This window comes from Pseudorasbora parva, chromosome 4 (assembly GCF_024679245.1).
Source record: "Pseudorasbora parva isolate DD20220531a chromosome 4, ASM2467924v1, whole genome shotgun sequence".
Taxonomy (NCBI): domain Eukaryota; kingdom Metazoa; phylum Chordata; class Actinopteri; order Cypriniformes; family Gobionidae; genus Pseudorasbora; species Pseudorasbora parva.
Genome location: NC_090175.1, coordinates 36,862,392 through 36,876,443, shown reverse-complemented (window position 1 = coordinate 36,876,443; position 14,052 = coordinate 36,862,392). Strand labels below are relative to the sequence as shown.

General features: G+C 38.8%; 1 protein-coding gene across 3 annotated transcripts in view; it reads right to left on the bottom strand.

The window, feature by feature from the left end:
* The window catches only part of fbxw7 (F-box and WD repeat domain containing 7), a 209,434-nt gene that overhangs the window by 80,698 nt on the left and 114,684 nt on the right, over positions 1-14,052 (bottom strand). Inside the window, exon 1 of one of the 3 annotated variants that reach the window (XM_067441664.1) lies at positions 9,139-9,363. The exons of the other annotated variants lie outside the window; for them this stretch is intronic. Within the exon in view, the coding sequence (XP_067297765.1) occupies positions 9,139-9,363 (225 nt within the window). Of the gene's footprint in view, positions 1-9,138; positions 9,364-14,052 lie in introns of those variants that run through there. 3 annotated transcript variants of the gene reach the window in all.

The following is a 14,052-nucleotide window of genomic DNA, read 5'->3' as shown; positions in this document are numbered from 1 at the left end:
TTTAATTGTAGTGTCTTCTCCAACTCAGTCACAGTAATCTAGTAGCGGTGGCTTTGGGAATGGCCTAACAGGGCAGCGAAGCATTCTGGGAATTGAAGTCTTTCATCCCCATGAGACAAAAATACATTTTCTATCTTCTCTCAGTCTAGAAGGCACCAAATTCAACAATAATTTCACATTTCTACTACATTGATGACCCAGTTTAAATACAGATTCATCTTCCCAGCGCTGAAGTACCCCTTTAATCTGAAACCCATATCAGATGGACATTTTATCACTTCTGATGCGTGTGCTCAGTTTTCAAGCGTTTAGGCCCTCAAAAATGTGATTCATTTTGGAGAAGAACAATAATAGAGCAATTCCAATACAGTCCACACACCATCAGTGCTAATTATCCATTCTCCAAACTCAAACAATGAGGCTAGAAAAAGCATTAAAAAAACGAGCAACGGCCGAGCATGTTGAAGGCTCTCTTAAAGGGGTACTTCAGCGCTGGGAAGATGAATCTGTATTTAAACTGGGTCATTAATGAAGTAGAAAGGTGAAATTATTTTTAAATTTGGTGCCTTCTAGACTGAGAAAAGACAGAAAATGTATTTTTGTCTCAAAGGGAAGAAAGAAAACAATTCCCAGAATGCTTCGCTGCCCTGCGAGGCCACTGCCAAAACCACTGCTACTGAATCACTGGATTACTGTGACTGAGTTGGAAAACAGACACTACAATTAAATACTGAACGCGTCTGTTCAATGTAATGAGTGAGTCGCCACTGCAGGAGTCAGATTACATTCATCGTGATGGATGAGCTGAATGAGCTCTCGTGATGAGAGCTGAGGTAATCGCATCCGTGCTCGCAGCATACATTTACAACGCGTGATCAGTCTGGCACGTTTTCAGTTCATGCCTTTGGAAGCTTAACTTTCATAGAAATTAATATGAGAGGTTAAAACACTTACATTGCTCAGCATAACTATGTTTACATGAATGCCTGCAGCTGCGAGCTGAGCTGTGAGTTCGATTTCCCATCCCCCATGCAAGGGTTGAAAACATGCGGAAATGGCTCCCTCTGCTGGCTGTAGCCTTTGGCCAGAGTTTTTCCAGAAATAAAGTGCATAAATCTCGTCTCAGGGGGATATGGGGGGGATTAGCAAATGGCTTTGTATCAGTAGAAATCCTGAAGTATACTTCAGGGTTTCTACTGATACAAAGTCATATGCTAATAGCTGAAGTAACCCTTTAATGTCTGTGCATATGGTGAATTGTGTGATGTTGCATGTGCAATGTACTGTGTGCCAGTTCAAGACAATGCTCCAAACTGACATTTCAAATGAAAAAATCCTTGTTCAATCACTGAAGCTTTCTTTAGGAACCTAAAAAAAGCAGGGATGCCATAAAGCAGTGTCATTTGATAATGGATGAATTCAGTGGTGATGTCACACTGACAACACTGTTTTGACCAAGACTTGGAGACAAACTCATGGGACTGAAATAGAGATCAGTTTGAAAGGCTGGCTACAAGTGTTCAGTCATAAGTGGGGCACGTAGTGGGTATGCAACGCCTCCCAGAACCTCAGATCCAGTGTCTGCTATAAATCAGTCTCTGCTTTTTCACTAAATTCAGAAAGCTTGCCCGTCTTTCTCTCTCTTTCTCTTTCTATATCAATCTAGAGGGCAATCTAGGCTGGACCACACAAGCAGTGGCATACGGCTTTATGCCCAAATTAAATGAACCATGTAGACAGCTGCGTCAGTTACACCATGGCCAACTGACTGCTGCTGGACCGCAGATGAGCCAAGTAGCCATGGGCAGAGAGGATAGGGTGATGGAGAAGGGTGAGAAATGTTCCCAAAGAACTAGCGATGAAGACCAGACATAGCGTTTAACCAGGTTCTGGGCTCAACTCCCAGTCTGCTCCAGTTTGTACTTCAAAAAGACACATCCTATTCACTTAGGCACATGTCAAGCAACCTGTACTTGGCAGTGATAAATGGGCAAAATTGATCATACTTCATGAAGATTAGGATTATGTAAGTGAAGTTGCATTTTGGTTATATGCCGGGGTTCCTCAAATCCATCTGTTGAGGACCACTGGCCTGCAGACTTTAATCAAAGACACCTGAGCAAGCTAATTTAGATCTTCAGAATTACTAGAAAATTGCAGGTAAGTGAGTTTGAGCTCATCTTTGTAGGGCAGTGGCCCTCCAGGGGCTATTATAGTATAAGCCTTTGAGAAATAAGTAACTTTTGGGGAAATGGAAAGCTTGTTATACTGTATGAAGAACACAACAAACAGATTTAGACCATACTTAACCAACAGAAACTCACAGACGAGGCATTGACTATGATATTTTGGACATGTCACATCAAAAGAAATACCAATAGAAAAAGACGGCATTCTTTAGGAGGACTGATGTTCTACGGAAATAAGACAAGTTATTCATGAGGTCACCGAGTCGGCATCGACTCAATAGCGCTTAGATAGTTTACCCAAAAAAAGAAACTGACATAACTGACTTACCCTCACATCGCTCCAAACCTATATGACTGCATGTTCTGTGGAAAACATAAAATATATTTTTGAGAAATGCTGCCTTTTTTCCCCCCTCCAATACAAATGGAAGCCGAGGGTAACCAAAACTGTTTGGTTAACCACCTTTTTCAAAATATCTTCTGTAGAAGAAAGTCAGTCAGAAAAGTTTGGAACAACATATGTTAGAGCAAATGTTGACAAATTGAATTTTGGGGTAAATTATTCCTTTAAAAACGAAATAAATTGTCAGTTAAACACAACATATAAGCTTTAAAAAAACGTTTAGTTAAGGGTTTGATCAGGTCATGGTCATGGTCAGGTCAGGTCAGGTCAGGCTATCCATGGAGGAACGTTGTCCAGGGTAACTGTTGCTTGACCTGCCATTCTTAAATATTCAACTACCACCTCTCAAGATATCCTGATAACCAGACTCAGATTACGAGCTGTTAACAGCAACAATGTGCTGACAACGCATGTTTAGCACAAACATTCATTATTGCAATGGTCCCGGATATTAAAACGCACAAATGTTTTAAACGGAGCAGCCCCATCTTCAGTTACAGCCCCTGAAAGCCTTTCACCCACACTGTCAGCTCTGCAAGAAATGTTAGCACCTCTTGGCAGCCTCGCAGCAGGTGGGAGGTCTTCAAACACATGGTAAAAGTTGCTGTCTGAGTTCAGCAGCAGTTTTAAAGGCGCTTTTGGTACTGAGGGTGGCCCAAAATCGTCAAAGGCCAACTTTTGAAACAATGTCAGCAGTTCTTTGTGGCTTTGCTGCTATCAAGCGCCAGCTGGGCTTGCACACTTGGGTATGCCACTTACATTTAGCTTCAGTAGTTGTTCAGATTCTCTGTGCTGTCATGAAAAATGTGTGGACATCTACATTTTTTGTTTCTACACACAAAAAATACTATTAACAACATGGGACAGATGAACTGACATCCCCTTTATGTTTGTTGGTGGGAGTTTAGCCTTCCCATATGGAGAATGCCGCAATACTATTTGCCTAACACTTTCTGTTTGTCTGTCCAGTGCTGGTACGGGCCGGCTCAGAATAGCTTTGGGCAGATGCCTTCACCCAGTGTTATTTGGAGCTCAAGGGCAACGCAATCCCATCATCTTCCTCCCATAGGAGCTGGCGTGGGAGGACACATCAGCTGACAGGATACTCAAACAGTGCTCATGCACAACAAGGTAAAGAAAAGTCGTATAGGTAAAACCATTTTCACTTAAAATCACGCCAAGATGGAATGGCAAGAGTTTCAATAAATGTGAAAAACTACTTCCGCCCTTTTTGGGAATGAGCCTCGGGTTGGTTTTCTATGCCCACAGCACAATGGCAGACTGTTTACTTAAAGAGAGGCTATGCCCCTGAAATCTTTCTCTGTTTTACAATAGAGTTGTAGAATCTGATTCCTTTTAGAAAATCAGACAAGAAATTTGAATGAACCATTCATAAAAGGGTTGATATATTCACTTGAATCACTATGCAACAATCTACATCTTCAATTACTATATTGTCCTAGTTAAAGCATTTTAAGCACAGGGTGGCTTAAATATTGTTTGTTTGCTTGTTTGAGCAAAACTGTTTGGAGAAAGTTTAAAATGATCACCAAGTAACAATGTATACCGCTAATGCACTGAATTCACCAAACCAGATCTTATTTTTAGTGTCCTCTTGTGTTTTGCAGAAGAATATAAAGTGGAATAATTGACATTAAAACAAGACACTGTACCTTTCAATAACTTAATAGTACTTTGTTAATACTTGGTAGTATAGTCAACTGTTTAGTTTGCTTAAGTGTTTTTTCAGTTGTTGTTAGTCTTTTCTAAACAGTTAACATGTATAGGGAATCTCCTGTAAAGACAGCACTACAAACATGCACTAGAGAATGCAAGCTGAGGCGACTCCAAAGATGTCTGTGCACAACTTGGCAAGAAATCTGGTGGATGAATAGGAGCATCAAAATGTAGTGATCCAATTTATTGATACATCTTGAAAAATCAAAAAAAAATTATAATAATAATCTTCAAATTAAACATCTGCAGCTTGATCCAACATGATTCATGAGACCTGTGTGATCATCACATTGCCCCTCAGCTAACACATGCATGACGACAAGCACCATCTTGTCTCCATCTAAAATAAAGCCCCTGAACTAACCGCAGTGCATAGAAACAAACACTTCAAAACAAATCCAAGTACGCCGACAACCCTCAAAGCCAGATCTTAAAAAAGCCTGAAGTGTGCAGCATGTAGCATTTACCACACTTAAATTTGTTTGTATGAGCTGCCGGGCTCTTGTGTGAGAGATTGTTAACACATGGCTCACTTTAAAAAACACACAGAAATTCTTCCACAATCAGAACATAAAGGAGACTGTTTAAAGAGATTTTAAAAAGTACATAGCTCTGGCAATCAACTGTAGACAAGATCCATTTTTTGAAAGTGTACTCAAAAAGTTGCTATTTAAAACAACTGTTTCATTTTATCACTGACAAAAAGGACAAACACTCCAGAGCACTGACTCCATTGTAAGAAAACTATTCTCCACAATTTTTCCAATTCTTTATCACCAGCATTAACTCTTTCCCCGCCAAACACAGAATTTTCCGTTATTTGTAAGAAAAACGCTTCCCGGCCAAAAACGGAATTTTCAGGGCTTCTGCGTTTTCACTGTCAGATGCTAGAGGGCGCTATTACACATCTTCTAAATGAGAACAGAATCTCCTGATCAAAACACACGTGAGGAAGACGCAGTAAAACCAAGCGGCAACCTCCCCCAGTTTCTGCTGAAGCCAATACGGAAGTAACTTAAACTGCAATCCCTCGACTGGCCACTAGGGACTTGATCATCGTCATTAAACAGCATATGAATCAAAACGATCTAAAGTTACTAAATGAAATGTGGACTCAAGATGAGCTATGGGACTGTGCAAGCATTAGGGGTGTTGAAGGACTCAATCTACTCCATCGGTTTGATAATCGTTCTGAATCTGATCTGGAAACAGTCTTTCACAAAAATGAGATTTTCTCAGCTTTTTTTTCACAACGTTGCTTTTTTATGAAAATTACCCATATTCAAGTGTTGATTAAAAAAAGGAATGCATGAAGCTAAAAGTTGTTTTTAAAGAAGAGGGTCAGCTCTTTATTTTTATATTACATACTCAGATATTCATTAAACAAAATATTGTACAGCTATTACATTTTTGTCAAAATTATCAAAATCTTTGGCGGTGTCTGGCAAAAAAAAATTAAAACGCTGGCAGAGAAAAAGAAACCCTGGTGCTTGAATGGGTTAGGGAAGTTAAAGGGACATATGATCTAAAAACTGAAGTCATTACTTACACACCCATGAAATTTCAAACCTGTATGCTGTGGGGGAAAAAAAATCATTGTCAAAGTTGATGTAATATTTGACTTGAGAGCTGTGGAGAATTTAACAAACTGTACATTTTGGTCTGTTCTTTACACATCATATGGCTTCAGAGAACTTTGGAAAACTTAGGAATCATTTAGGGCTTGAGAGACATGGAAATATGGAAAAAGCTGCGTAAAGCTTCTTCAATTCTCCTTTGTTTTCCTCTTTAAAAATGGCTTTGAAATAACATTAGGGGGTCAATAAATGATAATTTTCTTTTTTGGATGAACTATCTCTTTAAGGAAACTGGCATAATGAGACTTACAGGCCAAAGGTAAGAGCTCAAGTGGCAAATAGCTCTTGATGGTGACCATGGCATAGCATCGATGGGCAGGACCGGATCACTTTACCCAAATGGCAAAGCAGATCCGGAACAGAAAAGCAATACACACCCAAGGGCTCTGGTGTGAAAACAAGTTAATTTCCTGGGGGTCTTTTCGGAAACAGCCGTCTCCTATACCAGGCCTGGGAAAATAGAAGGTTTTTTCTCCTCAGCAGTCTTCATTGGAAACTCGGTTGCCATCTATTTATAAGAGGGTCTCTGAGATGACATAGAAGTAAGGGATAAAAAAGTTAAACTGGAGAGAACTTTTGTTTTGTTTTGTTATAAAAGACCATACCCAGACTTAAGGAATATTTGGATATTAACAAAAACCTTTTCAATTCAAGTTTCATCCCTGTAGGACATTTTTGTTATTTCCTTTCTACAATTATAAAAGAAGCTGTTTCTTTATGCTCAGTGGAGCTGCTGAACCTGCTGAACGGAGTTTCAGGGATCTTATATTGGCCTATGGGGACCACGAGAAATTCAAGCAATTTCATTCAGTGGGGCCAGCTGGTGGATCTCAAGTCACTTCTGCAAGGTGGTGTCCGAACCAGCTGCTCATTTGGTTAGGCATGGGGATGCCTGTTTTGTGGTGTTGAGGTTTTGGGATCTATTTTTGCTCTTTTCTCTTCCTCCTTTCGATTTAAGAGACTCTGCCATCTCAGTGGAGGACTGATTTTACAAGGAAAGAAGAAAGTGAAGGGACAGCATTAATTCTGAATGCCGCTTCTCAAGAAAAAAAAAGTCTAGTCTCAAGAGCAATGTTTGTGGAAGTTAATCTTCTGCAAGGAACATGTCCACATTAGTGATACAGACCATTTTATTTGGCTTTCTCCCTGTGCTATCAGTTGGTTGGTTCCCACCACATCCTCAATCGCTTAAGAACACAGGTGGCAGGTGAAAAATTAAGGGCTGAACAATGTCATGGCAAACAGGGCATGGTTTCATTACAAATGACTTGAGTAAGAGATGTGTTATCGCTTGCTTGCAGTTTTTTTATGAATAGGTTACCATGGACAATTGATATACAACTAGATTCAGTATTCTCTATTCTAAGGGTTTTCAAAATGTTTTTCAGAGACCTCCAAACATAATGAATCCTTTTTGAGGGACCCCTCACTTGTGTGCAAAAAGGCTGCATTTCTTAAATCAAAAATCCAGTAAAAGACGAACAATATGAATTATTACATTTTTAAATAAATGTATTTTAATATTAATTTTAAAAATGTAATTTATTATTGTGATGGCGAAGCAGAGTTTTCAGCATTATTGCACCAGTCTTCAGTGTCACATGATCTTTCAGAAATCTTTCTAATAATAAATAATAATAAAAGAACAACAACTATTTGCAATGGAAATCTTTTGTAATCATTAAATGTCTATACTCTTACTTTGGATCAATTTAATGCATTCTTACTGAATAAAAAAACAACAACCTTTGAACAGTATAGCGCATTAAGACACTTTCTCCACATATCCATCACTCCAATGGCCTTCCCTCACATAACTCTTCATTACTCAGACAAATTCCAGATAAAGGATGCTTACGGTTGAATCTGTAATAACAGTAATAACTTGAAGCTAAATGCAAAAGTCAGTGACATTAGACACCCAAGACTACAATAGAGGCTGCCATATATGGAAATGTCTATAAAAAGAAATTTCTTAAAATTATGATTTAGTGATGAGGATGATGACTTTGCTTGTTTTCTTCAGCCAACCCACTTGAAGATACAACCATGTTTGTTTGCTGTACCCTAATGCCCTTATTTTTTGATGAAATGGCTGATACCGGAAGGTCATGAGTCAACTTTAAGCCAGTTGGCGAGGTGTTACATTGCAATGAGTTCTCCATGAAAAGAGTTGTCACGTATAGTGTCTTTCCGGCCGCTCCCGCATTGACTATGCAGCACACGTGTCGCTGTATTATGGGATTGGTGGGACGTTCCATAGATCAGTGAGCAGCTGCTTTCCTAGCCAATCAATACATTTTCTCTGGATCTGGGCAGGGTTAAAAATAGGAACTCCCAGGCAAGACTTTTTAAGGTCACCGGATGGGATATTAGTGGCGACTAAAGAAATCATGAGAAATAAGCTATGCAAACATAAATGGACACCATTTTCTTTGGAACAGAGCAAAAAACAGATGATTTAGATAAATGAGTAGTTCTTTATTTTTATACTCGCGTATCTGTCTTGGTCAATATGATTACCCAAATTTTTTTTACTAAAGCACACCCCTTAGTCAATGTCCCTGAGCAACTTCGCTAAATAATACGTGTAACTTCTAAAAAAGCAGCACTAAAATGACATCAATGTAGCAGTATGACATGCTCAAACCAGCGCTGCTATATTAGGTCTCCTGACTGTGCCCAAGCAATTACTGCTATTGTTGGTTTAAGAACGACAGGGAGGCTGAAGGTTGAACGATGACTCACAATCTCAGCAGTTGCCAATGCAATTTAAACAGCACCAGAGAGCACAACACTATGACTGAAATTTCCTGGGGAACAGTCACAAAATCTTGCATAAATAAACTGAAAGTGTCAAGTAAATATCTTTTCTAGAAAAGAAAACAAACATAAACTGGTATTTTGCAACATATAAATGTTTAAAGCAAAATAGTATGTTTTTTTTAAATCATAATTAAAATGCCCGGTACAGACTTGCTTCATCGCAAGCGTGATGATAAATAGACATTTCTGACCAAAAATACCTCTACTCATTTACGCATGTAAGTAAACATCCCGACAAGACGATAACTATTCAATCATGTGGTAAAGTAAATAATCTGAGCAAAGCAAATGGCATTAACATAGGCATGCTTTAGGGCACAGTCGTGTGTAGACTCCTGGGACTCACCCGTCTGCGACAGAAGGGCAGACTTTGAGCTATGATGTTGATGCTGAAGATCCTGAGGACTTTATGTGGGGGCATAGGCTCCTTGGTGATCTCCTTGGGGTCAGCCAGATCCAGTGCCTGGCTCTCCGGGAGAGCCTGGGGGGCCTTCTCCTTGCCCGAGGACTTGGTCATCTTTTTCCTCGGGCTGGATGACGAGAAACGGGGAATGGGGCAATGCCTCAGCATTGCCAACCCAGGGCTAGTAGGTCATATCCCAGAAAAGGCAAATTTGTGGGACTCTTGTCAGTGGCTGAATCACTGATTTTTCCTAGAAGCCAACTCACTAGAATGTTTTCGAAGAGACAACAGCTCTAAGTGTGCACACCAAGTCTGCTGCCCTGGATTGTACCCCCTTTTAAAATATCCGAGGGTCTGATGTCACGAGTCTGTTGGACCAAGGACCAGCTGTCCTGTACTCGACTGCCCCTCACCCAAGCAGACAAGCATAGCATCTATTCCCCTAGCCCAACATGGAGCAATGTACCCTCAGAGATAGATATATATTACTTTACATCTCAACCTTTACAGTAAAACACGAATTTTGATCAGAGGATAACGATCGCTTGAGTATGGACAAAAAGAACGTCATGGGCTAAGTGACTATGGGCTACCATTGTGAAATGACATTATGAACAGACATGATTACTAACCAAGTTCAAATCAGCATGTCTAATAAAAGAAGGATGAGCAATACAGCAAAGCGCACATTTAAGCTGCCTTTTTAACCGTCTAAGAGTTAGCGTTTTATAATGGCCATCAGTAGACTGACAGCAGTCATGCTCATCTGACAACTATGAACATTTTAAAGGCTTGTAAATCAATGTTTCCTACAGAATTATGTTAAGCAGCTGGGGTGCCTAAATCCATCCTTCATAATATATAGTCATATAAGCAGTCAATAACAATATTGATTTAATTTTCACAAACCTTACGTACACAAAACTATGTGGAAAGCAATAACTTACAGTTCAGTGATTGAGTCAGATGTTGATTCAGTAACTAATCTTACTGATTCAGTGAGTTCATTCAGTGAAAAATTATTCCGACTGATATGAATTCATAATTTTAGAGTTGACTTTTTGAATTATTCATTAACAGAACCAATCATAACAGTCATTAGTTCATGGTGTTGCCATCCAGGTTTGTTTATTACATCATGCAAACCATAATGACAACAATAGAATGGAATTGGAACAATGCAATTATTTTGTGATATGCTGTAATTTGAATTCTCCGGAAAGTAGTAGGTTATACAGACACTTATTGCCTTCTTTTTTATCAATACTGAGAATATACTATTCTTTTCTTAGTCTACTATATGGTAGAGAAGTATGAATGTTCAGATTCAACATTTAACCATAGCAACAAAAGGGGGGTTGGGGGGTGAAGTCTGTCAGATTTGTCTATGCTGAAAATCACAAAATCACACCACTGGGAAAAGCAAAATGGAAATATTGCTGTAAATTCAATCAGACCAACAAAACTACTTTACTTATTATACTGTAATGTAGCCTGGATGCCAGCTGAACTCAGCCCCAGCCACAACATTTGAGCTTGAGCAGTTCGGTCTGGACATGATCAATAGGAGTGATTATGCCCAAACAGAAACTGTTCTTAATGAAAAAAATATTTTTGGGGGGTAGGGTCCTCCAGAAAAAAAGGCGTTTGGGGGTAAAATGTGTGTTATTTTGGCAAGGTTGCCTGCTATAATAAGCATTCATGGGTCTATATATATCACATAATAGTCGCTTCAACCCGCAGAAGAAAAAAAAAAGCGGACTTGGCAAGTGCAGTTGAGTTCTGTTGACATTTGACAACTAACGTAATGTGTCGCTCCGTTGCTCTGATTGGTTGTCGGTCTATCCAATTGAGGTTTTTCCTGGTTCGGTTTTAAAAACGCCCCATAATCACAGCCCAATGGAGCAGTATCAGACTCATATTCTGACTAGAATTGAGTATGACCATGTCAGGCTAATTGTAATGAATACTACACTAAAAAAAATGCTGGGTTGTTTCTTCCATTTTTGACCATGTTTAGGTCAAATATGGAAGAAGAAAAACAACCACTGGGTATAAAATTTAGTTCAAAATTTTAAACCACCGGTTGGGTTTGTATTTGTTTTCATGAAACAACCTAGTATTTTGTAGTGTCCAAGTGTCCCCATCCAAGACCAATTCAAGGGTTGATTGGAGAAAAGTACATTTAGGGTTTGAGATTGTAAAGTAGGGTCTGTGTAAAACAAGATAGATACACATAAATACCTGCATTTTAGGAGCCCATATTAGGGCCTCAATTTCTCTAGTACAATGTACATTTGTGGAATATAAAGCGGAATATATTTGTGGAATTAAAAAAATTAAAATAAAAAACTTACGATGCAGAGGACAGGGTTTACTCGATTCAAACTGACCCGAGAGGGCAGATCTCATTTTTAGCCCTGCCCTGGAAACCCAAAAGCTTCTGTCCTCTCACTTCATACAGACACACATAAGCCTTCACCTAATCTCATGACGCACAACTATGTGCCGTATGTGCACTGCTGAGCCTCGGCCCGTTAGCATGACTGGCACAAGGTAATTGCAGGGAATGCCAGAAATGCAAGGGATTTAACCCTGGCTCCTGCAGAATGTCAGGCACAGCCTTCTGTTAGAAGGAATCCTTTATTCTGCATGCCCGTCGCTTTTTAAATATAGTCTCTCTAGGGATGTTGAGGGAAGAAACTAGGGTCTGGAAAGGAAGAAACTGGAATTTTCATTTAGGAGATCGACACAGATCAAACGGTTGTTCAAACTTCCCCCAAAAAAACAAAAAAAACGGGGGCTACTATTAATAAAATAAAAACCCAAGACAAAAACATTTTTATTCCCACATTACCATAATATTTTACTTATAAATTACTATGGGTGTAAGAAAATATCAATAACCGGATTGAAGCGTGCACCCATTTTGGTTTCCACTATAAAGAACCCATACAGGAGGTCAACAAGAATCACATTGTTTCCAAAATGTATAGACTGGGCCTGTCAAGATGACATTTTGCTGGACGAAAAATTGCCCAAAAATTATTGCGATAAACGATAATATTGTCGTTCTGAGACCATTTTCATCTAAAATAATGGCATAATAATGCAGGTACAGCTTTTCACAAATCAGTAAACCTTTATTTCTAAAGACTATTTAGCACTGAATACAGAAAACATTTTAAATATTCACAATAAATGAACAAAACAACCAAAAACAATACAACCAATGGACTCTCAGTCTGTTAACAAAAATGCACTAGAATAAATACCAAAAACAATAAATAAAATGGATGAAAACTGCAATGGATGATTGTGTTTTAGGTACATATTAGGGTACACAGTTCACAAAACTCAGGGTTTGGTTGGTATCATGGTTTTAGGTTCTGTACAGTTCTTGTTGTTTTGTTTTTTTTTTCTTTTAATTGTTAACACTCCAGAAATGTACTACAGCATATGATATACAGGATATAGCTTAGTTATCCACAATTTAGGATACAGTATTAAAAAAAAGTTTACATATCATGTAATCAAGCACAAACTGAACTGGACTTGACCATCTCTGAGAAAAGCTAGGTGAGATTGAGATACCGCAAGAGAGAAGACATTGATGGCATGCTTTCATTTCTTTGTCAAAAAAGGAGAATGTGTATTGCTATCTCTACAGGAACTTATGTGCCTTTTTTTAGCACACAAAGATTGAAATGAAGAATTAACTTGCATTTATCAAACTAACAACTTCGGTGTAGCTTACCTTGTACTTGACACGTTTGATGCGAGGGTGCACTTGGCAAAAATGACGTTAACGAGGAGTGTGCGAGAGCCCATTTCACTTGCCGGTGTGCACGTCAAATTTTGTAACTTTACGAGCGGCTCCGCAACCGAAAAATCACGAGTTCCAGGTGAATCTGGCCGAGCATTACGTCTCATCACGCCGGCACCCAGTCTGCGCGTCGAGTATAAACCAGAGACCGTAAAAAGGGTATAAACACCTCCCCAAACAGAAAAGGTGTGCACAGTTAGCAAAAGAGACAAGGAAAACAAACAAGCATGCAAATGGAAATTATCGTGTCCAGAAAAATTAGAGCAAATTTTTTTGAATTGTGCGATTAATTGATTTATTGACTATCGCGACAGGCCTAGTATAGATTTTTTTTTTTTTTAAGTTATATCAGCAGTCTGTAACTTTTAGGGGTTACAAATTAAATTACCCCTCAAACAAACAAAATAAATTTGAGCAAGTACAAAACCAGCCAGTGTTCAAAACGGCTTACCTTAGCTTGATTTATAACAGTAAAACTTTAATGTTTTTTATTCCAGTGGTACTTGGTGTATTTCCGTGGGAGATTCGAGCATATCTTTGTGTCATTACCTCCCATCTGTACACATAAAGAAGGTGTCCCGGCTAGTAGACTATATTGCGCATGATGATGTGGAGGCGGACACAGAGACAGCTTTTTCTGCTGGACAGGTAATACATTTCAATGGTTTAATTATGAAAGAGTATAACACACTTGTTCACTTAATTCATAGTATTATAGAGTTTTCTTTGTTGTGCCTTTCTCGCTTTGCTATTTGCATTATGGTAAATTTCAATTATTTTGTGCTTGCTATAAGGAGGAGCAATTCACCTCTACACCACATTCATTTGTTGATATATGATGATTAGAAATTAGACTAAACTGAATTACAGGTAGCCCTAATACACATTGAATGTAGTCACGCAATGCTGATGTTAACATAACAAATTTGTTAAAGTATTATTTGCACGGTTTAACATATGAAAAGCAATCGTTAGATTTAATCATCGTGATTTATTGCAATGTTTTTTTCCTCCTTATATATTATTACTTG